This window comes from Oryx dammah, unplaced genomic scaffold, assembly GCF_014754425.2.
Source record: "Oryx dammah isolate SB20612 unplaced genomic scaffold, SCBI_Odam_1.1 HiC_scaffold_5, whole genome shotgun sequence".
Classification (NCBI taxonomy): domain Eukaryota; kingdom Metazoa; phylum Chordata; class Mammalia; order Artiodactyla; family Bovidae; genus Oryx; species Oryx dammah.
Window position 1 is genome coordinate 49,455,069 of NW_024070189.1, and position 27,332 is coordinate 49,482,400.

The window sequence follows — 27,332 nt, forward strand, 5'->3', positions numbered from 1 at the left end:
GGTTCTCAGCACACGGCCCTAAGCCTGCAGTGGTTCTACAGCCCTTACATTAGCGACATGAACAGTGGCGGGAGTGCTGGTGGGGGGAGCTGTGCTCTTGTCACAGCTCAGGCACTCACTACCGGTAACAGGACATGGGTCATGACCTTGAGAAGACACCTCATCTCCACGGGGCTTCACAAAACCTCCACTTTATGCTATATGGACCCTACTGTGCAAACTTCCAATGGTTCTGGCATTCTAGGACCTGAGGCCCAGGTTTTAAGGGCTGGATGAAAGCATGAATGCCACTGGATGATGTTTCCTTAGGTACTGTGTCATTAGTCTCAATAAAAAACCCCAAGTGGTTACTCTAACTGGTAACAAAGAGGTGGTTATTTTATGAGAAGAATAATTAATCTATAGATTACTTTCCCTATTAAAAAGTACATACATATACTCCAATAGTGCTTTACTTATGACTTAGAGCAGTCCATTAAATGTTAAAATATTGGTGGACAGGGTTGAGGGTTTCTTTATTTTTTGTCTCCTTAATATGGTATTTGGTATACAGTGGGTCCTTAAGGTACATTTGCTAAGTTAACAAGTGATGAGGATGCTTGGGGTGGGGAGGAGGCAGATGGTGAGCTTTCCATCAACTATCAAAGGTCTTGAGAATGGAGAGAGTAACATAGAAACATATACTCTACCATATATAAAATAGATAGCCCGTGGGAATTTGCTGTATGACTCAAGGAACTCAAACCAGGGCTCTGTAACAACCTAGAGGGATGGGATGGGGTGGGAGGTGGGAAGGAGGTTCAAGAGTTGAGGGACATAGGTATACCTATGGCTGATTCATGTTGATGTATGGCAGAAACCAACACAATATTGTAAAGTATTATCCTTCAATTAAAAATAAATAAATTGTAAAGTCTTGAGAAGGTGGATGATGAACATTATGATAAAGAAAAGAATAATAAAATCAGACACAATTTGGTACCAGTCACTGAACAGTCTCTGCAAGTACCGTCTCATTTATTTTCCTGAAAACCTAATGAAGTTGGACTGGTTTTGATGCCCATTTTACCAATGAAGCTGAGGCTTACAGAGGTGGGGTCACCTGCCAGGGTTGTGGGGGAAGGCTATAAATAGACACCCCAGGACCACATGTGGCTGAGGATGTGAGTGCCCGTGGATTCCACACTGAGTCTTGAGAGGCCATGGCACTCAGTGGTTCCTTTGGGGCCTTTTGATGGGAAATAGGAGACTTGAGTGTAGGGGCTCAGATCTTTACTCTGCCTTCATCTTGGGACAAACTAGTGTTTTGTATTAGACCACATCTAATAGATAGGATTCAGCTGCTAAATGTTCAAAACCATTTGCTTGTCAAGTCCTTCCACTCCTGAGATTCCAGGAATGAGAGTGTTCACCTCGAGATCTGCCTGGGAAAGGCCATTTCTCCCCTTCCCCAGGGACCTAGGGAGAGGGTCCCAGCCCTTGCTGGCCACCCACTCACTTGCACAAGCTGCACACGAAGCACTTGGGGTGGTAGGTGCGGCCCAGCGCGGAGATGACCTCGCCCGTGATGAAGTCCCGGCAGCTGTCGCAGCGGGTGCCGTAGAGTTGCTGGTAGTCCTGGGTGCAGATGTACTCCTGGTTCTTAAAGAAGAAGCCCGACTGGGCTAGGCCACAGCCACACACTTGAGGAAACAAGGAGGGAAATAAAGGCAGGTGAGTTCAAGGAAGGGTCTGTGAGCAGGAGGTTCTTGCTGGGGATGAGGCTGGAGGATGACTCAGTTACAAGCAACCAGAGAATGGTGACACATGGGAACTCACGGGCCTCTGGGGCCAGTGCTTCTTAAAGGATTGTCTGAGGATGACTTGCATCAGAATCACCTGGCGAACTTCTGGAGATGCAGCTGCCGGGACCTGAATCAGACTCTCTGGGGTTGCAGAGCCTAGGCACCTGCATTTTTAGCACAACTCCCTGGCTGACCCTGATGCGCACTGCTGCTGCTGCTGCTAAGTCGCTTCAGTCGTGTCCGACCCTGTGCGACCCCATAGACGGCAGCCCACCAGGCTCCCCCATCCCTGGGATTCTCTAGGCAAGAATACTGGGGTGGGTTGCACACTGACACCAGCCATGTTGTACAATCCTCTTAAAATATAGGCCATGTGGCTCACACAATGCAACACAGCTAGGGATACCATGATTTAATAAAAGAATCATTCAGTTAAAAATTTCCTGGGCATTTCCTACGAGCACGAGTCTGTGCTGCTGCTGCTGCTGCTAAGTCACTTCAGTCGTGTCCGACTCTGTGCAACCCCATAGACGGCAGCCCACCAGGCTCCTCTGTCCCTGGGATTCTCCAGGCAAGAATACTGGAGTGGGTTGCCATTTCTTTCTCCAATGCATGAAACTGAAAAGTGAAAGTGAAGTCGCTCAGTCGTGCCCGACTCTTAGTGACCCCATGGACTGAAGCCTACCAGGATCCTCTGTCCATGGGATTTCCCAGGCAAGAGTGCTGTGCTAGATGAAGACAACTTAGAATGTCAATGGGATATATGATTTGAAGATTATAATCGGTCCGCATCATAGTTTATAAAGTCTTTTGGGATATCCTGGTGGACAAGATGAAGTAAGGTAGGACGGATAATAGAAGAGCATGTGGACATAATTATAGGTGTCTGAACTGAACCATGGGGGATCCCCTCCCCCAAAGGACTTAAAAATGCGGGAAATGAGATTTCCCTCTGAGAGTTATGAAATCAACACATAATGGGAAGAGCAGAAAGAGGCTGTTTCCTTCAAGATATCAAATGACTCTCAGGGCCACCAGAACTGCTGAGTATATTGATCCAGTTAAAACAAGGATGGGTCAGCCAGGAAGGGACCAGTCAGCAACAAAGGAAAGCAGCTGGAGAGCTCTTTCAAATCCCCCTTGTTCAGAGTTTGCATTCTCCAAGTGACTGTCTGACAGTTTGACTTTCTACATAGGTTGCCTTTGGGAAGAAGCAGCTGGTCAGGGCAATGTGAACTGATACAGCAGAGAGTTACAGCTCTTGTTTATGGTAATAAACAGGCACTTAGCTTTAATACATCAGTTTCCCAAAAATGTAGTTAGCCTGACTCAAGCTTTATCGAGTGTGATCCGTGGTGGGGATCCTTGCAACAAGCCTGTAAGTGCAAGGACCTGGCCTGGACTGGGTGACATCACCCCAGTAAATACCCTCTCATCTTTAACAGGCAAAGTTGTTTTCCAAAAGCAGCTTGGTTAAAGGTAGGAGGGACTTCCAGGTGAATGTCAGAAGTATTTCACAAGTGTTTATTTACTCTGCAGGCCAGAGGTAGGATTAAAGGGCCAAGGTGAGGGAGCAGGGCAGCTTCAAAGTGAATTCACATGTCACAGCACCAGGGAAAACAGTCTAGGTCAGTGACAGACTCTACTCTGGAAGTCTGACCACCTGGTCTCTGGTCTTGTCACTGCCACTAACTCTCTGGGTGACAATGACCTTGGCTGTCTGTAATCTGGGGCCTCTGTTCACTGCTATGCAAAAAGCAGAAACTGGGCAAGAAATGACCTGAGATTTTCTTCTGATATTGACATGCTGTGAGTCTAGAAGAAGGGGAGCTTTCTTCAGGGCTATGTGCCTAAACATTTAAAACTCTGTATGAGGTAGAGCTGGAGTTCCATAGAGACCAGCCCTGCAGAACTGACGAGTGGAGGAGGTGGTGGTGGAGGCAGCAAGTGGGGAAGGGTCCATCTTTCATCAGACTTCATCTTTCATTAGCATTCATGAAAACTCATCACATCAAACAATGCCTGGTCTGGAGGGCAGGCAAGGCCACAGAACAGGCTGTTCTGGAGTGTGCAGGTGGCAGATCGATTGATGGCTGTGGAATTAGTTAGGTCATGGCCTACGACCTCACTGGAAAGAGCTCCTGTTTTTTCCCTTCTTTTCTCTCCTTTGTGTCCCCAGCCAACTCTACTCCCAGAGCCACCTCTCCCAGTGGAGAAAACCAGGAGGCCATACAAAAACTCGGAACAATCAGTTCCTTCATTTCCCCCAAGGAGCTGAAGGAGGAAGTTTTTGGTAGAAAGGATGTAAGAGTTGATAAGAATCCCAGGGTTTTTGGAAATACAGTGGGGAACACGAGGTGGAAGGTAAGCTGGACTAGCTTGACAGATGTGTTTGAGCCTGAGCAGAAGTCTTCATTCAAATAACAGGAAAGGCCATGGGAAGGGTCTGCAGTATGGAAGTGACATGGAATTAATATATCCAGGGCAGTCATTTTTGTGAATGAAAAAGTAAAGTCTTATAATTAAAAGAAAGATGATACAGTCTGACAATGGGACAGAATATGAGAACTCAGAACTGCTTCAAGAAAATAAAGAATGAAAGCTCACTATAAATATAATGCCTAGAAGAGGCTTTACACCCAGTCTTACTGTGTTTCAGTGGAAAATGTACTATTTTGAGTGTCACTGGACCTTCCTCCATGTTTCTATTCTAGCACTCAGGTGCTGTGTGACTTTGAAAAAGTGACTTCACCTCTCTGGAGTTCAGCTGCCTCATTTGTAAAATGAGGGAGCCATGTGGTAACTGAGGACACATCCAGGTGCTAAGAGTCTAGGATTCTGTCATATAATTCTGTTGATTTTCAACTTTTCAAATGAGACAGTTTTACGGACTTTCAAAGTGTTAGAAGGTGTCCTGAGGGGGATTTCATTATTTTAAACATTTAAGTTGTGAAATATACATACAGAAAATGTAATAAATATACTACACTGTATACTGTACACTGTAAAGGAGAAACATAAAATATGCCCCCCAGGTATCCATTACTGAATTTATGAAACAACATTACCAGCACCTTGGAATCCCGTTCATCACCCTAAGAATGCCTCCTTCTCACACTCCTTTCCCGAATCATGAGTTTATCAATCTCTTTGCTTTTCTTTACAGTTTTACTACCTTTGAGGTATCCACAAACAATATATTGTTTAGTTTTGCCTGTTTGTGAATTTTATACAGATAGAATCATATTGCATTAACTCTTCTGTGTAATTTACTGCTTCATTCTCTCAGTGTTATGCTTCTGAAATTCATTCATGTCGATGCACCTAATTGTGGTTCCTTTGTCTTGCTGTGCGTATTCAACTGTGTGACTGCATCACAACTGATCTACTCAACCTGTCCTAGATACAACTTCTTTACAAATATCAATACATGATTTACAGATTCTATCTTTCATTCTATGTGTTTACTTTTTACATTCCTGATGATCTATTTGGAAGCAAAAGAGTTTTAAATTTTGATGATGTTTATTTATTTTTCCCCAGTTGCTTTCTTCGTTATCATGTCCAAGAAGGCTTTGCCTTCTAACGTCACGAATATTTGCTCCTATATTTTGTTTTAACAGTTTTGTAGTTTTAGCTCTTACCTGTATATTTTTGACGCACTTTGACTTAATTTTTGTGTATGGTGTGAAGACTGCAATTTCATTTTTTTTGTGTATACCTATGTTCAGTTTTCCTAGCATCAATTGTTGAAGACTATTCTTTCCCTATTGAATTATTTTGGTTGTCTTGATAATATTCTGCTGGCCATAACTATAAGACTGTATTTTAAAAATTTAATTAATTGATTAATTTTTGGCTGTGCTAGGTCTTCACTGCTGCTTTCTCTACTTGCGATGAGCAGGGTCTACTCTCTAGGTGCAGTGTGTAGAGGTCTCACTGCAGCGGCTTCTCTTGTGGAGCACAGGCTTCAAGGCATGAGGGCTTCAGTAGCTGGAACACATGGGCTCTGGAGCATAGGCTATTATAGAGCACTATTGAACAACTGGACTCTAGAGTATGGGCCCAGTGGCTCCACGGCATGTGGGATCTTCCCAGATCAGGGATCGAACCCATTTCTCCTGCACTGGCAGATGGATTCTTTACCACTGAGCCACCAAGGAAGCCCAGGGCTTTATCTTGCCTCTCATTTCTACTCTACTGATCTCTATGTCTATCATTGTACCACACTGTTGTGTTTATTGTAGCTTTGCAATAAGCTTTTAAAGTGGGAATTCTGAGTCTTCTAACTTTGTTCTTCCTTTTAAAGATTATTTTGGTTATTCTATGTCTCTAATTTCACATACATTTTAGAATTAGTTTGACAATTTCTGCAAAGACGCCAGTGGGAATTTTCATAGGGATTACATGTGATATAAACTGAATAGTGTCCTCCCCTAGATTTGTATGTTGAAGCCCCAAGCCACAACATGATGGTATTTAGATAGGTGGCCTTTAGGAGATAATTAGGTTTAGATGAGGCCATAGGATGGGACCTTCATTATGGGATTAGTGCCCTCATTAGAAGAGATACCAGCAAACTTGCTCATTCTCTTTCTCATTCTCATCTTCCCTCCTTCCCTCCCCCCATTCCAGAAAAAGTGAGGACACAGTGAGAACACACCTGTCAGCAAGACAGGAAGGGAGCTTTCCATAACCTGACTATGCTGACACCATGACCTTGGACTTGCAACCTCCAGAATTGTGAGAAAATACATTACTGTTGTTTATATCACCCAATCTTTATTTTGCTATGGCAGCCTGAGCTGACTAAGACAGCACTAAGTTCGTAGACTGACCTGAGAATATTGCCTTCAAAACAAGATTTCTGATCCATGAACATGGTATATTTTTTCACTTATTCTTTAATATTTTATAGCTTTCAAAGTATAAATTTTATGCCTTCAATAAATTTATTCTTATATATTTTATTTGATGCTATTGTAAAGGGAATTGTTTTCTCAATTTTATTTTCAAATTGTTCATACTAAGTATATAGAAACACAACTAATTCTGGTAAACTAATCTTGTAACTTGAAATCTGATCAACTTGTTACTTCTAATAGTTTTTAGTGCATTCCTTGGGATTTGTTATACACAAGATCATGCCATGGGCAAACAGAGATATTCTTACTTCTTTTTCAATGTGGGTGTCTTTTATTTCATTTTCTTGCCTAACTGACCTACCATGAACTTGCAGTACAACGTTAAACAGAAGTGGTAAGAGCAGACTTTTTTTCTTACTAATATTTTTGATCTCAAAGGGAAGCAGTCAGTCAGTCAGTCTTTCACTATTAAGTATGATGTTGGCTGTTGGTTTGCCTTTGTTCTTGAAAGACAGTTTTGCTGAGTACATAAATTTTTAGGTACTTCTTTCAGTACATAAAGATATTATTTCACTGTTTTCAGATTTCCTTGTTGCTACTAAAAGTTTAGCTGTCAGCTTATTTACCATTCATATGCAGATGTCCTGGCTCTCCTCTCTGGCTACTTTTGAGATGGTTTTTTTTTTGGGAGTGGGGAGGGGAGGTTGTTTTTGGTTATCTGCAGTTTCACTATGATGTGTGTAGGTAGATTTCTTTTATATTTTCCTACTGTGATTTATTAAGTTTCCTAGATTCAAGGATTTGTGTCTTTCAACAGTTCTACATAATTCAAAGATGCTATCTCTTCAAATATTGTCCTCCTACTCATGTTCTCTATTATATCTCTGTAGAACTCTGATTAGATATATGTCATTCTCCATTTATAAACTTCTCTTTTATTTTTATCACTTTCTTGTAATTCTGGGCTATACATACATACTGCTCTCTTTACTGAGTCTTAAAGTTTATTGTCTTTTCAACGACATCTGATCTGCTATTTAATCCATACACTGAGTTTTAAATTTTAAATACTACACATTTTTATGTCTAAAATGTATATTGTTTCTTTTTCAAATCTGCTGTTGTTATAACATATTGTCTCTTGTTCATTGTTTTTGCTGGCTTCTCTTACTTGTTTAAATGTATTGAAAGTACTTATTATACAGTGTCAGAAAACTTCAATCTATAAAGTCTCCAAGGTTCCCATTCTATTTTCCATCATTCTGCTGGCTTTCCCTCATTATGATTTGTGTATTTTTTTTACTGGAGTTATTCATTATGATAATAATGTTATCTGTAGAAACTCTTTGAGATCTAGAATAAACCTGACCTTTGCCAAGTGTGGGATCACTTTTAAATTGTTTCACTTTTAAAAATGCCAAATGTATAGCATGAAAATAGAATGTGAATCCTAATAAAGAGTGGGTAGGGTTAGACATTTCCTTACAAATTTCGCTGTCTTATACCCAGTGTCTAAGTTGGTACAGGGAAGTTTCATTGCTGTTTGCTTTTCTGGTTTACTTCTCATCCATCCATACATCGGGAGCAATCTTTAGTAGGAAGAAATTTAGTTTTACTCAGAGGTCTCCTGTTAGAATCCTATGTTGGTCAGGCTCTAGGCTTTGACTTCTATTCTCTATGATCCATGTAGCCATCACAGTAAAAGCTCAACATCTTCAAGATTTAGCATAAAACATGAGGATTAAATCTGGCATTAGCAGTCACACCAGGATTTCGGCTTTTATTTTATTTTTTTACCTCTGCAGATCGCCTCCTTTCATGTCAGCACAGTTGTGCCCTTTAAAAGGGTTCTAAAAGAAATTCAGAGAAATTTAGGGTTCCTTAGGGTAACTAAGCCTTATACCATTTACTGCTGGAAACAAAAATACTCTCCAAGTAAAGCTGACATTGAAAACATTCAGAAAAATGATAAATTTTTTGGTCTTACAATCTCCCTTAAAAGATTGTCTATTATCTCCCTATAGTAGACTGTCAAAATGGCCAAACTCTTCATTTCTCTGTATTCACATCATTGAAATTTCATGTTGCAGCTCCTCCCACAAAAGTCAAAGTTTATTTCTCCACAATCTTGAATCTGGGTTGGCCATTTGACTTGTTTTGGTCAATGGGACATTAACAAGTATAACACAAAGTGAGGCGCAAAATGGTCTTGCTTACTAAAGCCTGCTCTTTTGTCACATTTGGAATTCAAAGACTACCATGCAAATGAGTCCAAGCCAGTCTGCTGGAGGACGAGAAGCCATATGGAGGTACTCAGGTCAACAACCTGCCAACCACTGCCAGCTGACCCATCATATCATTATAATGAGGTGAGGAGAGATAAGCAGAGCCAAGTCAGATTGGAATAACCGCCCAGCCAACCCAGAGAAACATGAGCTAAATAAAAGATTGTTTTAAACTATTAAATTTCGGCTTAAAGCAAAAGAACAAACACAATCTCTTAAGAATAAAACTGTAGATTCATAGCTCAAATCTCCTTATAACAATTTTATTGTCATTACTCTTTGTCCTGTCTCAGTTTCTGGGGATGTAAAAATGGTCACACAGCAAGATATTCTCTCAGATCAACTAGTACTAAAGGGGTTTGCCAATTCTCAATATAAAATACAAACCACACAGAACCTTGCCAAGATGGAGTAGAAGGACAAGAGCTCATCTTCTCATGAAAATACCAAGATCACAACTAACTGTTGAACAACTACCGACAAAAAAAACCATTGGAACCTACCAAAAAAGATATCCTACATTCAAAGAAAAGAAGAAGCTACATCAAGATGGTAGGAGAGGAACAATTATGATCAAATCAAACCCCACAGTCCCTGGGTGGATGAATCACAAACTGAAAAACAATTATATCACAGAGTTTCTCTCACAGAAGTGAAAGTTCTGAGCCCCACATCAGGATCCCTAGCCTGGGGGTCTGGCATCAGGAAGAGGAGCTCCCAGAGCATCTTTTTTTTTTTTTTCCCCAAAATCATCAGTTTAATTTCATGAACTGGTCAAATGTGACACATTGCCAGACATCATTACAATTTTTAGCAAATTACATTGAACCACACTTTTTTTTCTAGATGATTATTTTTTAAGATTTTTATTTTATATGTAGATAGAGTTAACATCTATCCTTCTGAAACTCTTCAATATACCACACTAACAAACTGAAGAATAAAAACCTTATGATTACCTCAGTAGCTGCAGAAAAATTTTTTGATAAAATTCAACACCTATTTATGATAAAAACTCTCCAGAAAGTGGGCATAGGGGTAACCTCCCTCAACACAATAAAGGCCATATATGACAAATGTACAGTTAACATCAGATTCAACAGTGAAAAGCTGAAAGCATTTCCTCTAAGACCAGGAATAAGACACGGATGTCAACTGGTAACTTTGATTCAATACAGTTTTGGAAGTCCTAGCCATGGCAATCAGAGAAGAAAAAGAAATAAAAAGAATCCAGATTGGAAAAGAAGAAATAAAACTGTCACTGTTTGCAGATGACATGATACTATACATAGAAAATCCTAAAGATGCTACCAGACAGCTATCAATACTATAGCTCATCAGTGAATTTGGTCAGGTTTTAGGATACAAAATTAATATGCAGAAATATGCATTCCTATACATTAAAAATGAAAGATCAGAAAGAGAAATTAGAGAAATAATTCCATTTACCATCACATCAAAAAGAATAAAATACCAAAAAATAAACCTACCTCAAGGGACAAAAGAACTGCATTTTGAAAGCTGTAAGAAGCTGAGGAAAAAAATCAAAGATGACACAAACAGATGGAAAGATATACCATATTCTTGGATTGGAAGAATTGATATTGTCAAAATGACTATACTAGCCAAGGCAACCTACAGATTCAAGGCAATCCCTACTGAATTACCAATGACGTTGTTCACAGAACTAGGAGAGAAAAATCTCAAAACCTGTATGGAGACACAAAAGACTCCTAATAGCCAAAGCAATCTTGAGAAAGAAAAATGGAACTGAAAGAATCAGGCTCAAAAAAAAAAAAAAAGAATCAGGCTCTGTGACTTCAGACTACACTACAAAGTTACAGTCATCAAAAGAGTATGGTACTGGCACGAAAATAGAAATACAGATAAACGGAACAGGATAGAAAACCAGAAATAAACCCATGCAGCTATGGTCAATTAACTTATGACAAATTGACTATACAATATTGGAAATACAATCTCTTCAACAAATGGTACTGTGAAAACTGGACAGCTACATTTAAAAAGTGAAATTAGATCATTCTTTAACACAATACACAAAAATAACCTCAAAATGGATTAAAGACTTAAATGTGAGACTGGACACTATAAAACTTTTAGAGGAAAATATAGGCAGAACATTCTGCCATGAATTGCAGCAATATCTTTTTCACTCCATCTCCCAGAATAATGGAAATAAAAACCAAAATAAACAATGGAACCTACTTAAACTCAAAAGTTTTTGTAGAGCAAAGGAAGACCACAAACAAAACAAAAAGACAACTCACAGACTGGGAGAAAATGTTTGCAAATGGTGTGACTGACAAAGCATCAGCCTCTAAAATTTACAAACAGCTCATGATGCCTAACAGCATCAAAACAAACAACTCAATCAAAAAATGGGCAGAAGACCTAAACAGACATTTCTCCAAAGAAGACATACAGATGGTCAAGAGGCACATGAAAAGATGTTCAACATGTCTAATTAGAGAAATGCAAATCAAAACTACAATAGATATCACCTTACACCAGTCAGAATGGCCATCATCCAAAAAAAGAAAAAAATCCACAAACAATAAATGCTAGAGAGCATGTGGTGAGAAAGGGGCCCTGCTACACTGTTGGTGGGAATGTAAATTGGGACAGTCATCATGGAGAACAGTATGGAATTTTTTAGTTTTGTTTTTTCCTTAAAAAACTAAAAATAGAGCTACCATATGACTCTGAAATCCCACTCCCGGGCATATATCCAGAGAAAAACATGATCCAAAAGGATACATGCACCCCAGTGTTCATCGCAGTGCTGTTTACAATAGCCAAGACATGGAAGCAACCTAAATGTCCATCAACAGATGCATGGATTAAGAAGATCTGGTACATATATATAATGGAATATCACTTAACCATTAAAAAGAATGAAATAATGCCATTTATGGCAACATGGATAGACCTAGAGATCGTCATACTGAGTGAAGTGAGTCAGATAGAGAGGGAGAAATATTATATGACATCTCTTATATGTGGAATCTAAAAAGAAATGATACAAATGAACTTACTTACAAAACAGGAAGAGAACCACAGACTTGGAAAACGAACTTATAGCTGCCAGGGGGAGGGATGGGGGAAGGGATAGTTGGAGAGTTCTGGATGGACATATGTACACTGCTATGTTTAAAATAGATAGCTGACAAGGATCTACTGTGTAATATATTGAACTCTGCTCAATGTTGTGTAGTGACCTAGATGGGAGGTGAGTTTGGGGAAGAATGGCTACATGTGTATGTATGATTGGGTCATTTCGCTATTCACTTAACAATTGTCACAACATTATTTGTTAATGGACTATACCCCAATACAAAATTAAAAGTTTTTTTTTAAAAAAGCAAGAAAAAAAATATTGTCAAAATGACTATACTACCCGAGGTAATCTACAGATTCAATGCAATCCCTATTAAATCACCAATGGCATTTTTCACAGAACTAGAACAAAAAGATTTAAAATTTGTATGGAAACACAAAAGACACCAGATAGCCAAAGCAATCTTGAGAAAGAAAAAATGGAGTTGGAGGAATCAGGCTCAGACTTCAGACTATACTATAAAGCTATAGTCATTAAAACAATATGGTGCTGGCACAAAATCAGAAATAAAGATCTGTAGAACAGGGTAGAATGTCCAGAGATAAACCCATGTACCTACGGTCACCTAATCTAAGAAAAAGGAGGCAAAAATTTACAATGGATAAAAATGTTGCTTGGAAAACTGGCCAGCTACATGTAAAAGAATGAAATTAGAATAGTCCCTAACACCATACACAAAAATAAACTCAAAATGGATTAAAGACCTAAATATGTAATGTTGGATACTATAAAACTCTTAGAGGAAAACATAGGCAGAACACTTTCTGTCATAAATCGCAGTAATATCTTTTTCAATCCACCTCTTAATGAAAATAAGAACAAAAATAAACAAATGAGACCTAATTAAACATAAAAGCTTTTGAGCAGCAAAGGAAGCCATAAGCAAAATGAAAAGACAATGCTCAGAATAGGAGAAAATATTTGCAAATGAAGCAATGAATAAGTGATTATTCTCAAAAATACACAAACAGCTCATGTAGCCCAATATCAAAAAAACAATCAAATAAAAAAAAATGGGTGGAAGAGCTAAACAGACATTTCTCCAACAGCACTAATTATTACAGAAATGCAAATCTAAACTACATTGAGGTATCACCTCATACTGGTTAGAATTGCCATTATCAAAAAATCTACAAACAATAAATACTGGAGAGGGTGTGGAGAAAAGGGAACCCACTACTCTGTTGGTTAGAATGTACATTAGTGTAGCCACTGTGGAAAACAGTATGGAGGTTTCTTTTAAAAATTAAAAATAGAACTACCCTATGATCCAGCAATCCAAATCTTGGGCATATATCCAGAGGAAACTATAATTCAAATTAAAATAAATTAAAAAAAAAAGATACATGTGCCCCAATTTTCACTGCAGCACTATTTACAATAGCCAGGATTGGAAGCAACCTAAATATCCATTAACAGAGGAAACAAAAAAGAAGATGTGGTAATATATACAGTAGACTATTACTCAGCTGTTAAAAAGAAGCAAATAATGCCATTTGTAGCAACATGGATGGACCTGAAGATTATCATACTAAGTGAAATAAGCCAGGCAGAGAAAGACAAATATCATATAGTACCACTTCCACACAGAATCTAAAAAAATAATACAAATGCACTTTTTTATAAAACTGAAACAGACTCACAACCTTAGAAAACAAACTTATGGTTACCAAAGGGGAAAGGTGAGGGGGCGGGGATGAATTTGGAATTGACATATACACATTATTTTGAGTTTGGAATTGACATATACACACCACTATATTTAAAATAGATAACCAACAAGGACCTACTGTATATCATAGGGAACTCTACCCTATATTCTGTTATAATCTAAATGGGAAAAGGCTTTGAAAAAGAAGATATATATATATATATATATCACCGAAGTACTTTGCTTACACTTGAAACTAATAAAACATTGTAAATCAACTATACTCCAATACAAAATAAAAATTAAAAAAGGAAACCACATAATTAAAATATATTCCGTATAAGCTTCCATAGACAAATTAGGGAATATGTATATGAGATTTATTAGCTCAGTGAAGAGTCCAGTTAGATCCTGGGGAAAGAAATCTGGGACTTTACTTGATGGCAGAGGAAGTCAATCTCAGATGCATGAGGCTGAGGTTAGTAGCAGGTACTAAAATGAAAAGATCTGGTGGTTTCAACTGACCTTAAATTCAATATATATCAGTGGTGTGAAGTGGTTCCTCAGGAAGTTAATTTAGTATTAGTCACATTAAAGAAATGTAGTCCCTGCTGTATTTGGCAGACCTTGAGAAATGTGGTCTGTTATGAGCTTTATGCTTTAGGAATGATAGTGACAAACTGGAAAGAATCAGGGAGGAAGACTCTAGGATGATTACACAAGTTGGAATCAGTTCAGATGAAGCCCAGTTTAAGGACCTGCAATATAATTGGGTGTGGGAGAGATCTGACTACAAGCATTGTAGGGCAGCCATGGGGAAAAGCAATCACAAAGAGCTCATAAAACCTCATGAAGACAAATTTAAAGCCAGCAAGGGGAAGTTACGGCTTAGAGGTCAAACATGCTCTAAACCCAAAGGACAATCCAATATCAGAATGGCTTCTCTGTGGAACAAGAAGCCTGGAAGAAAAGTTCAGGAAGTGGAGGCTGGAGCGGCATTAGTCAGGGACATGGGGGAGGGAGGGTGGCCTGGTTTGAGAGGGCCCACAAGGCTTCTTCAGCCCAGTTCCTGCCACTAGTGAGCCTTCTTTGGGAATGCTTAGCTTGCTTGAGCAAAGGTTTGATAAATTATCCATGGGTAAGCTGTCACAATTAGAGGTTACCCAGCATCCGTCTGCTCCCAAATTATAAACCTTACTGAAGTTAAGATGTATCTTCTCCCTTGTTAAACCTAACCTCTGAGGACTCTCACCCTATCTCAGAGCCATGCCAAATTTTAGCCATGACAATTTTGCCCTTTCATTGGCTCTCAAACTGATTTATAGGCACAAACCAGGAGTCTTCTCAAGTGTGTAAAGTAAGCTTGCAGGATTTTCCTTCTGGGTCAGCACTTCCACTCCAGGGTCTCCAGGCTCCCTCTCCCACCCTGGATCCCACCACATCCCTTACTCTACCCTCTGTCTCATGCCACGCTGCTGAAGAGAGAATTCTTATAACCAGCTTAAGGAGGGTCTTTTTCAGCCTTTGTAGGTATCTTAACTGCCTATGTTTGTTTGTTCTGCCTGCCCTGTGGCATGTCCTGGGGTGAGAGTATGGCCAGGTCTGAGAAGGGAGTTGGGAGACTGTGCCTCCTACCTTGACAGGTGAAGCATCTGATGTGGAAGTGGTTATTGTGGACACGAACCACCTCCCCTTTGCAGGTGTCTCCACACCGGTAGCACTGGATGACATTGGTGCTGCCCCGGGGACTGTAAGGATTCTGCTGATATGGAACTGTAGAAAGAAACAAAGAGGTCACCATCCAGAAGGCTCTTTCTTTAAAAAGTCTGCCATAACACACGATTATAATATTAACTGGCAGAAAAAGCAGAAAGGGTGAGCATGATTAGCAAAATACCTTTAATACATCATTAGGCTGAGTATGCCAAGTTAAGACATCTTTAAAAGGTGAGTGGTATTAAGACAAGAGTTTATAAATCTACTTAAGCAGGCAGAGACTTCTGAGTGAACATAACCTTTTCTTGCAATAATAGAGCCCAAATTCACAAATGAAAAATAAAAGAGTAAGTAGAGTATTGCAAGACAAATGACCCAGAAATACCGTTTCTTGGGAGATCTCTGGATCACTACCAAGCCCCAAAGGGAATTCAGGTCTTGCCATTGACTCATGGGTCTTGAGGAAAGGGGTGGCTGACTGCCTCCAACTAGCCTTTCTGTTGACAAGTTCCAGCTCCTCTCTGCCTCTCAATTTACACGTCTATGAAATGAGGATGCTCAATAGCGGCTGACTTTCTAGAAAAAAGGCACTCGAGTTGGAAGGAGGTTGATGACGTGACTTACCTTACAACTGCCTTTGAATAGCACTTTCCATAACATTGAGAACATTGTCAAATGTGTGTGGTTGGGGGAAAGAGCTGGTGGAGACTATAAAGGGGCTGAAGTCACTGGGATGGCAGTGCTATGGTCAGCATTTGACAATACTGTAACCTACACTTGCCTTTTGAGGCGACTGATCTCTTGCTTAGACTTTCTCATAGCTTCTTTTCTAGATTTTCTTTCCCTGGAATATACTTTGCATGACCGTTCTATAAACTGGTCATCTAGTATTTTATAATGGTAGGCGCCTGTCTAGAAGTTTCAGGGTCAGAAGGGATATTAATAGCTGTCTGGTCCAACCTCTATATATAAACTGTTGAGACAACTTTGGCAGTGAGGAACCCAATCTTCTCTTCTGGAGGAAGCCCCTAGGGGTCCTGGGGAGAGAATCACTCAATTCCTCAGTTCTTACTCAAGGCTGAAGTAATTGTCCACAAATTTATGCTCATATCCTATTAGGAGTAGGCCCACTCTTGTCCTAATTATAAGGATGACTGGAGGGGAATTGGTGTCCATCGTTTAGACATGTAGACTTTCTGGTTAAACTCTGAATAAGCATAAGTTAAAACTGTACTCAAATTTTTAACTGCCAAGGAACCTAAAGAACACCTAGATCAAGGGTTCTTGACCTAGTGTGGTAACTGTTATGTCTGTTCATTGAAATTTGAGTCTTTTATTCTTGGCACATGGAGGACTACACATAGTGTCCTGCTTGACAATAAAATGTGAATGAAAATTGTGTGTCACTTCCAATTGGAAGTCCTAGAGCCAGTATGGGATCTGCCATATTGCCTTTTCCATAGCCCAGCGACCAGTGATATCCCAGATGGTGTACAGGACGCATCAGCTTGGATTCCTGATGGAGAAGTCCTGCAGCGGAACTCTAAGCTAACCCAGGATGAACGTCAATCATGAGCAAGGAGGAATTTTTGTTGTCGTAGCCTCTAAGGCTTCTTTTTTTTTTTTTTTAAACTGCAGCATACCCTGATACACCTGATATCTAATATTTCTAATGAAACATAAAATTTGGTGTTATACACATTATACTATAGTTTTCTTCAGATTCTCAAAGATGATCTCCACAACTGATCTTATGTTCCTTAAACCTTTTGAAAATAAGGAACAGAAATGCCGGACTTTCAATTACCTCCCACATCTTGAACCATAAGTGCACTGAAGGGCAAAAAGCTGGTGGATTATCCTTGAATCTGCTAATACTGACAACTTTTATCTGAGGTGGGAGAATAATATCTTTCCTACAGTCTTTTTCTCAAGAAGTTCATGCCCCTTATTTAACATTTCTTTTTCCTGTCTTAAATTTAAGACAAAAAGTTAAATGAGTTAGCTAGTTACCTAAATCATTAATTAACTCAGAAAATGAGTTAATACACGTAAAGCATTTCAAAAGTTCATGAAGTATTCCACAAATATATTTCAGGGCTCCACTGGTATCTTGACCATCACATCCTCCCCAGAGCTCAGAGCAATTCTTTCCCACTCCCATAAGATCCACAAACATTCTCCTTGGTCTTATTATTATTACTTTGCTTCTTTTTCTAATTCCTGCTCAGTGTCCCCTGAAAAATATTTCATTCTCCCATCTCCCCCAAATTTGTGAGAAAAATATAGATTCTGTTTATATGAGCAATGTAATGATCTACTATTGCTGAGGGAAATAAAACTGTGAGTCTGAAAATAAAATAAGAAAAATAGTATAATCACCACCATCAATGATGAGAGCTCTTAAAAGGATCAAAAAGTCACTCCAGAATCATTACACAAATTTCATCTACCTCTTCTCTGTTTTTTAAAATTTTTTATCTATTTTTTTTCATAGTCAACAAAAGAGTCCAAAATGTAGTAAGGTAAGGTAAAGTCACTCAGTCGTGTCCGACTCTTTGCGACCCCATGGGCCGTAGCCTACCAGGCTCCTCTGCCCATGGGATTTTCCAGGCAATAGTACTGGGGTGGATTGCCATTTCCTTCTCCAGGGGATCTTCCTGACCCAGGGATCGAACCCGGGTCTCCCACATTGTAGACAGACGCTTAACCGTCTGAGCCACCAGGGAAGTCCAAAATGTAGTACTTGGGTGCAATCTCAAAAATGACACAATGATCTAGGTTTGTTTCCAAGGCAAACCATTCAGTATTACAGTAATCCAAATCTATGCACCAACCACTAATGCTGGAGAAGATGAACTTCAATGGTTTTATGAAGACCTATAAGACCTTCCAGAACTAACACCAAAAAAGATGTCCTTTTCATCATCAGTTCAGTTCAGTTGCTCAGTCGTGTCTGACTCTTTGTGACCCCATGGATTGAAGCACGCCAGGCTTCTCTGTCCTTCACCAACTCCTGGAGCCTACTCAAACTCATGTCCATTGACTTGGTGATGCCATCCAACCATTTCATCCTCTGTTGTCCCCTTCTCCTCCCGCCTTCAATCTTTCCCAGCATCAGGGTCTTTTCCAATGAGTTGGTTCTTCACATCAGGTGGCCAAAGTATTGGAGTTTCAGCTTCAGCATCAGTCCTTCCAATGAATACTCAGGACTGATTTCCTTTAGGATGGACTGGTTGGATCTCCTTGCAGTCCAAGGGACTCTCAAGAGTCTTCTCCAACACCACAGTTCAGAAGCATCAGTTTTTCAGCACTCAGCCTTTCTTATGGTCCAACTCTCACATCCATACATGACTACTTGAGAAACCATAGCTTTGACTAGATGGATCTTTGTTGGCAAAGTAATATCTCTGTTTTTTAATAGGCTGTCTAGGTTGGTCAGCTTTTCTTCCAAGGAGCAAGCATCTTTTAATTTCATGGCTGCAGTCACCATTTGCAGTGATTTTGGAGCCCCCCAAAATAAAATCTCTCACTGTTTCTCCATTGCTTCCCCATCTATTTGCCATCAAGTGATGGGACTGGATGCCATGATCTTTTCATCATAGGGGACTGGAATGAAAAAGTAGGTAGTTCAGAGTTAAGCTGGAGTAATAGGCAAGTTTGACTTTGGAGTACAAAATGAAGCAGGGCAAAGGCTAACAGAGTTTTGCCAGGAGAATGCACCAGTTCCAGCAAACACCCTCTTCCAACAACACAAGAGATGACTCTACATATGGACATCACCAGATGGTCAATACCGAAATCAAGTTGATTATATTCTTTGTAACAGAAGATGGAGAAGCTCTATACAGTCAGCAAAAACAAGACTGGAAGCTGACTGTGACTCAAATCATGAGTTCCTTATTGAAAAATTCAGACTTAAATTAAGGAAAGTAGGGAAAACCACCAGCCCATTCAGGTATGAGCTAAATCAAATCCCTTATGATTGTACAGTGGAAGTGACAAATAGATTCAAGGGATTAGATCTGATAGATAGAGTGCCTGAAGAACTATGGATGGAGGTTCGTGACATTGTACAGGAGACAGGGATCAAGACCATCCCAAGAAAAAGAAATGCAAAAAGGCAAAATGGTTGTCTGAGGAGACCTTACAAATAGCTGTGAAAAGAAGTGAAAGGCAAAGGAGAAAATGAAGGATATACACATCTGAATGCAGAGTTCCAAAGAATAGCAGGCAGAGATAAGAAAATCTTCTTAAGAGAGCAACGGAAAGAAATAGAGGAAAACAATAAAAAGGGAAAGACTAGAGATCTCATCAAGAAACTTAGAGATACCAAGGGAACAGTTCATGGAAAGATGGGCACAATAAAGGACAGAAATGGTATGGACCTAACAGAAGCAGAAGATATTAAGAAGAGGTGGTAAGAATACCAGGAGAAGTGTACAAAAAAGGTCTTAATGACTTAGATAACCACGATGGTGTGATCATTCACAAAGAGCCAGACATCCTGGAGTGAGAAGTCATGTGAGCCTTAGGAAGCATCACCATGAACAAAGCTAGTGGAGGTGATGGAATACCAGCTGAGCTATTTCAAATCCTAAAAGATGACGCTGTTGAAGTGCTACACTCAATATGCCGGCAAATTTGGAAAACTCAACTGTTACCACAGGACTGGAAAAGGTCAGTTTTCATTCCAATCCCAAAGAAGCAATGCCAAAGAATGTTCAGACTACCACACAATTCTGCTCATTCCACATGATAGCAAGGTAATGCTCAATCTCCTTTAAGCTAGGCTTCAACAGTGTGAACTGAGAATTTCCAGATGTACTAGGTGGATTTAGAAAAGGCAGAGGAATCAGAAATCAAATTGTAAACATCTGTTGGATCATAGAAAAAGCAAGGGAATTCCAGAAAAACATCTACTTCTGTTTCATTGACTATGCTAAAGCCTTTCTGTGGATCACAACAAATTGTGGAAAATTCTTCAAGAGATGGGAATACCACTTTACCTGCCTCCTGAGAAACCTGTATGTAAGTCAGGAAGCAACACTTAGAACTGGACATGGAACAATGGACTTGTTCAAATTGGGAAAGGAGTATGTCAAGGCTGCATACTGTCACCCTGCTTATTTAACTCATATGCAGAGTACATCATGAGAAATGCTGGGCTGGATGAAGGTTGCGGGAGAAATATCAATAACCTCAGATATGCAGATGACACCACCCTTATGGCAGAAAGTGAAGAGGAACTGAAAAAAAAAAAAAAAGAGCCTCCTGATGAAGGTGAAAGAAGAGAGTGAAAAAACTGGCTTAAAACTCAACATTCAAAAAACAAAGATCATAAAAAAAAAACAAAAAACAAAGATCATGACATTTGGTCACAGCACTTCATGGCTAATAGATGGGGAAACAATGGAAACAGTGACAGACTTTATTTTCTTGGGCTCCAAATCACTTCGGACAGTGACTGCAGCTATGAAATTAAAAGATGCTTGCTCCTTGGAAGAAAAGCTACGACGGACCTGCTGCTGCTGCTGCTAAGTCGCTTCAGTCGTGTCCGACTCTGTGCGACCCCAGAGGTGGCAGCCCACCAGGCTCCCCCGTCCCTGGGATTCTCCAGGCAAGAATACTGGAGTGGGCTGCCATCTCCTTCTCCAATGCATGAAAGTGAAAAGTGAAAGCGAAGTCGCTCAGTCCCGCGCGACTCCTAGTGACCCCAAGGACTGCAGCCCACCAGGCTCCTCTGTCCATGAGATTCCCCAGGCAAGAGCACTGGAGTGGGGTGCCATCACCCTCTTTGACGCCGGACCTAGAGAGTGTTTTAAAAAGCAGAGACAAAGGTCTGTCTAGTCAAAGCTATGGTTTTTCCAGTAGTCATGTTTGGATGTGAACCATAAAGAAGGCTGAGCGCCGAAAAATTGATGCTTTCAAACTGTGGTGTTGCAGAAGACTCTTTAGAGTCCCTTGAACTGCATGGAGAAAGCCAGTCAATCCTAAAGGAAATCAACCTCGAATATTCATTGGAAGGACTGATGCTGAAGCTGAAGCTCCAATACTTTGGCCACTAGATATGAAGAGCTGACTCATTGGAAAAGACCCCGATACTGGGAAAGATTGAGGGCAGGAGAAGAGGGCAACAGAAGATGAGATGGTTGGATGGCATCATCGACTCTATGGATATGAGTTTGAGCAAACTCTGGGAGATAGTGAAGCACAGGGAAGCCTGGTGTACTATAGTCTATGGATTTGCAAAGAGCTGGACACAACTACGTGACTGAACAACAGCACTTATTTATTTATTACTTTTGGTCTTTTGGCCGCCACACTGAGCAGCGTGCAGGATGATTCCTGAATCAGGATTGAACCTGGGCCTCCACAGGAAAAGCAACCCCTGTTTCCAGGGGGATGTGAATCCTAACCCCGGCCACCAGGAAATTCTCTCATCTACCTCTTCTAACTGATCTCAGCATATTTCTCAAGAGCCAGATTACAAAATCAATTAATTTTTTGTGATTTGATTTTCTAGGAAGATTGTTTAGTGATCCTGGTTTTCAGGCAAAACTCAATCTTTGAACCATTCAGATAAAAGCCATAAAATCAAGAGGTGATGGATTGGAGGTCACATGCTACAACTAAAGATCCTGCATGCCCCAACTAAGATCAAAGATCCCATGTTGCAACTAAGACCTGGCACAGACAAATAAATAAATATTAAAAAAAATTAATACATGGATCATTGGTTCAAGTTCTTCCAGACTGCTGATGTAAGCCGTGACTATAAATGGGCAGCGGATGTGTAAGATTTGAGCTTACAGACCTTTTCTTATTCAGACAGTGCCAGTAGGAACTGTGGGGGTGAAGGGAAGTGCCACTGAGATATGCCACATCTGCTCTTGCCTTGGAAGCCACCTCATTTCCAGTAAGATTTTGCTGTGCTCTTGGCTAAGTCAGCAACTTAATCTAATCTTATTCTGTGAGTGTATGGGGGGTGGAGGTGGGGTTGTCATTTCTTTCTTCCAATCTGTAACACCCTCTGAAACTCTAAAATTTTATTGTTGATTTTCTGCTGGCTATTATGTCCATTAAGTTTTATTTCAGAAAGTACTAAAATTCAGTCATGTGATTTATAACATTTATCTTACGGGCCAATAACTTTTGAATTCCAAATTGACTTATACATGAAGTTTTGAGCTGCTTCATGCTAGGAACTGCTTATCTTTTAAAGCAACATTGGAGAGCAGGACATTAGCTCTTCAAAGCCTCAAAGGACATTAGCTCTTCTCACTTGTTAAATAATCCATGAAGTTAACAAGTTTAGACATATGGGTCATATGATATATTTCTAAAAGGCAGGAACCTCTAGCTTCTGTTTTATGCTATTTGGATACACTTTGTTATCCAGGAGAGACATTTCCAATTACTGGTTCTTAAGCAGTGATGTCCAATAGAATTTTCTGAACTATGAAAATGTTCTATATCTACACTGTCCAATGTAATAATTGCTAGCCATATGTGGCTGTTGGGCACTTAAAATGTGGCTAGTGTGACTGTGGTACTGAATTTTTAATTTTGTTAATTTTAATTAATATAAATTTACATTGAAATAGCCTCATGTGACCAATGGTCACCAAATTGGACATTTTAGCAGCCTTATAGTTTCACAAATGGAACACCAGGCATTAAGAATGAAGAAAAAGAAATTAAACTTGGTTGAATCCTGTTTGTACAAAAATTACATGTACAAATTAATTTAGGAATACCACCTCAGACTTAAATTATTCCTTTATATCCCTGAAGAGCTTTAAAGTTGTATTTAAAAAATTATTTGCAATAAGAACCAGTTACATGCAGATTCACCCATTCTGAATTTGATCTGGATACAACAGGTTCTGAGAAGAGAAATAAATACTGATTTTTTAAAAGCACATTTTCTTCAGGCACTGTAAGACTTAATCTTAAGAACAGTTAAGATTAAGATTGTTCTAAAATTAAGAACAATCTTAATCTTTTCAAATGAAAAAAAGATAATCAGTTGTCAATGGCTGTCAGAATAATTTTTTAAGAAAGAAAATCAGCTGATCAGTACCTATGAGATTAAAATTTAAGGTTCTATGTGCTTACCAAATCTTTAGTGTTCTATGAGAAAATACATCTTAATTCCACAACTAAATTTGTGAGTAAAGCTCTTTCCCAAATGCTACCAAGGAAGTTTAAAACTGCTGGAGCTAAACAACATATTGGAAAGGGAGGGGTGACTGCCCCTCAGAAGTTAAAACAGGAGCACAACAGTTGAACATAGCAGGAGACAAATTTCAGTATTAGGTTCCTCCTCCTGGCTCTTCCTCTCTCCCTGTCATTCCTGAGCTCACGTTTCTCTCTCTAATAGGTGCTGCTGGGGGTAACCCGGGTTCCAATTCCCTTTCTGCGGTCACCTAGTTTTCTACAGGACTGCAAAATCTTGCAACTTTTCTGGCTTCAGTTCCTTCCTTAGTTGTCAAGAAGATTGGACAAAATGATTTAAAATATCTCTTCCAATCAAAAACTGCTTCTGTCTCTGTGTGTTCTTTTCTCTGCCTCTCTCTTTCCCTCCACCTTTTCTTTTCTCCTCTAACTGGTCCCACTTTTAAACTAGACTGTGCTGCCTGTGATCAGATTTATTAGTCTCTCTTATAAGCAGATAATGGCATGATTCTTCTTTCATAAACAACACTGCTGCTGCTGCTAAGTCGCTTCAATTGTGTCCGACTCTGTGCGACCCCATAGACGGCAGCTCACCAGGCTCCCCCGTCCCTGGGATTCTCCAGGCAAGAACACTGGAGTGGGTTGCCATTTCCTTCTCTAATGCATGAAAGTGAAAAGTGAAAGTGAAGTTGCTCAGTCGTGTCCGACTCTTCGCGACCCCATGGACTGCAGCCTACCAGGCTCCTCCATCCATGGGATTCTCCAGGCAAGAGCACTGGAGTGGGTCACCATTGCCTTCTCCATAAACAACACAACCTAAGTCAAATTTCTATTGATGTGGCACTGGCACAAATTTTTTTTTCCTCTCCTGAGGGTCACTTGATTTTGTAGGTAAAAGTGTTCCCACATTCTGAGTCATCTTTAAAACAATCTTTAAAAGATATTATACAAGCACCTATGTAATGCTGGGGTATAATTAAAAGAGTGACAAAACTGACATGGAGATAGTATAACAACTGTGAATAACTGGCTGGAGGTGTAATAAAAACAGTGGAGCTTCTGTCTGAACAGTGAAACATCAAGCAGAGAATCAACTGGTTCAGCAGTGAGCTCTCCGTAGCCCAGGGCCACAGAAAACAATCGAGTGCAGCAGCTGGCACGAGCCGCCCAGCTCCCAAAGTACCCTTAGTGTGTTAACAGGCATTCACTAAAGACCCAGGAGAAGACTCAAGTGAGGATCCAGGCATTTCACAGGTAGAAAGCTATCTGCCTGGGTCTGGATCTAAGAGTTGTCTGGTAGTTCAGAACAGGGCCCTTCGGTTTGATTTTGGAGTTGAATCAGAACGCATGCACCAACCCTGTTTCCTCTAGTAAGACCAGAGAGATGCAGGTTCTCTGTGTGGCAAGGGGTGCTAAGAAGCTAGAAGCACAGAAGTTAAGAGTGTGGATGCTAGAGTCGGGAAGGCTGCATTTATGGCCCAGTCCTGCCACTCAATCACTGTGTGAACTTGGCCAAATCATGTGACACCGCTCTCAGTCTGCTCATCTCTAAAGTGGGAATCACTCTGGTCATTTGTGAGTATTAAATTACCCTAAATGATATGCAGATGCTTAGTACACTGGCTGGCATGTCACTTGGGCTCCATAAGGTGGAAGCAATAATTAATATTCAAGAATCCTCAGGGCTTCCCTGGTGGTCCAGTGGTTGGGAATCTGCCTTGAAGTGTAGGGGACACCAGTTGTATCCCTGGTCCAGGAGAATCCCACATGCCTTGGAGCCACTAGGCCTGTGCATGACAACTGAGCCAGTACTCTAGAGCCTGTGAACCACAACTACTGAAGCCTCCTGGAGCCTGTGCTCCACAACAAGAAGAGCCACTGCAATGAGAAGCCTGCACAGAGCAACAAAGATCCACCACAACCGAAAAATAAAATAAGTAAATAAATAGACCTTTAAAAAACACAAAAAAGAATCCTTAAAGTCATGTACCCCAACTGCTATTCAATGCAGGAGTTCTTTCTAAATTACTAGCCCTACCAGCTTGCCACTGAGCTTTGCTTGAGCATTACTAAATCTGTTTTTGGACCAGTCCAGCTTGGGCAAAAGTTTTTGGGTTTTCCCTCCCTGCTGACTGTCAAGAGAAAAGCCCTTGGCTGCAGCCCATTCCACTGTAAGCACCTCCTTTTACCTCCCCAATCTACAAGTTTTCTCTGTTTATAGGTTTCTTTGAGCTGCAGAGGTGGGTAGCTAACATGCTTTTGATATATCCTGCAGCGGAATGTGTGAACTGGGTGTTTCTTGTAGTGGGAATGAGAGGTTATGATCTATCTTGTCCTGGGGTGGTGTATTTGGGCACATCTGCTATTTCCAGGGGGATGTGTTAGCGTGCTTGTCCTCTGTGCATGCTTTGAGTAAGTGAGTAATTTGTTTCCTGAAAACTCCGATAGGGAGACTATGAGAGCTGCTTTTGGTAACCCCTTAGGGTCAAGCATATGTCATCTGATTGTGTCATTAACATCTCTGTTCCTCCCATGAATACCTGGAACCAGACTCTAAGCGCTGAGGTTTAATATTACAACAGGTGGGCTGGGGGTTAGTGTTCTAAGATGCAGAAGCATCTTGGAGGGAGTTTGGAATGGAAGGTATGCATGAAGAAAATGGAGGGGTAAATGAGTAAGGATAATAACAGATAATATTTAGAGAGTGGTTACTCCAATAGGAACTGTTGCAATTTACATATGTCATCTCACAGGGTTTTCCATAATTCTGGAGGAGCTATTATTAACTTTATTTTACAAAGATATTATCTTTATTCTACATATTTTATTATCTTTATTTTACAAATGAGGAAACAGAGGCCCAGAGAGCTGAGGTCAATTGTCCAAGGTCATACAGTTAGTAAATGGTAGAGGTAGGATTTGAACCCAGGCAGTCTGACTCAAGAACCTGTGTTCTCACTACTGAGCCCTACTGCCTGCCATGCAAAAGAGCCAACGGCAGCTGCCTCTAGGGAGAAAGCAGGCTTTGGGGGAGGTAAAAAGGCACCTAATTTTTTTCCCTCAATAGCAACCATCCATTACTTAGCTAAGTATTTATATATATATATGTGTGTGTGTGTATGTCTACATATGTGTATATGTGTATTTGGGCTTCCCTGGTGGCTCAGATGTTAAAGAATCTTCCTGCAATGCAGGAGACCCAGGTTTAATCCCTGGGTTGGGAAGATCCTCTGGAGAAGGGAATAGCTACCCACTCCAGTATTCTTGCCTGGGAAATCCCATGAACAGAGGAGCCTAGAGGGCTACAGTGGATGAAGACACAATTGAGTGACTAACACTTTCACTTTTTTTCATATGTGTATTTATGCATATATAATGGCCTACTGATTTTACAAAGATTTAAGAATAATGATGGCGGGTACTAGAGTGCAGATCAGGAAACCAGGAAGAGTCATCTTGAGTTTCTGGCAGATGATGAGGAAGCTGTGATTGCTGTCCCCAGGCCAGGGGGTGTCAGTCTCGAGCAGCTTCCTTGGGGTGGGCAGGTACAGCCTGACAGGTGTGCGTTGCAGGTGCCCTGGGACAGGCAGGCTCTGCAGGTGCCAGCAGCTGTGGAGAACAGAGGCAGGCACCCTCTGGGAACCTCACAGATGGCCCCATCCTGGCCATAATTTCCGGAATCAGCAGGTCAGTAAAACAGTCTGTCATCCC

At 40.4% G+C, this 27,332-nt stretch overlaps 1 protein-coding gene across 8 annotated transcripts in view; it reads right to left on the minus strand.

Moving 5' to 3' along the window:
- ABLIM3 (actin binding LIM protein family member 3) overlaps positions 1–27,332 on the minus strand; it is a 130,854-nt gene that overhangs the window by 68,977 nt on the left and 34,545 nt on the right. For all 8 annotated transcript variants that reach the window (XM_040239639.1, XM_040239640.1, XM_040239638.1 and 5 more), the window contains 2 exons: positions 15,360–15,497; positions 1,499–1,682 (listed from right to left, as the gene is read on the minus strand). In XM_040239639.1, coding sequence (XP_040095573.1) covers positions 1,499–1,682; positions 15,360–15,497 — 322 coding nt within the window. The remainder of the gene's footprint in view (positions 1–1,498; positions 1,683–15,359; positions 15,498–27,332) is intronic.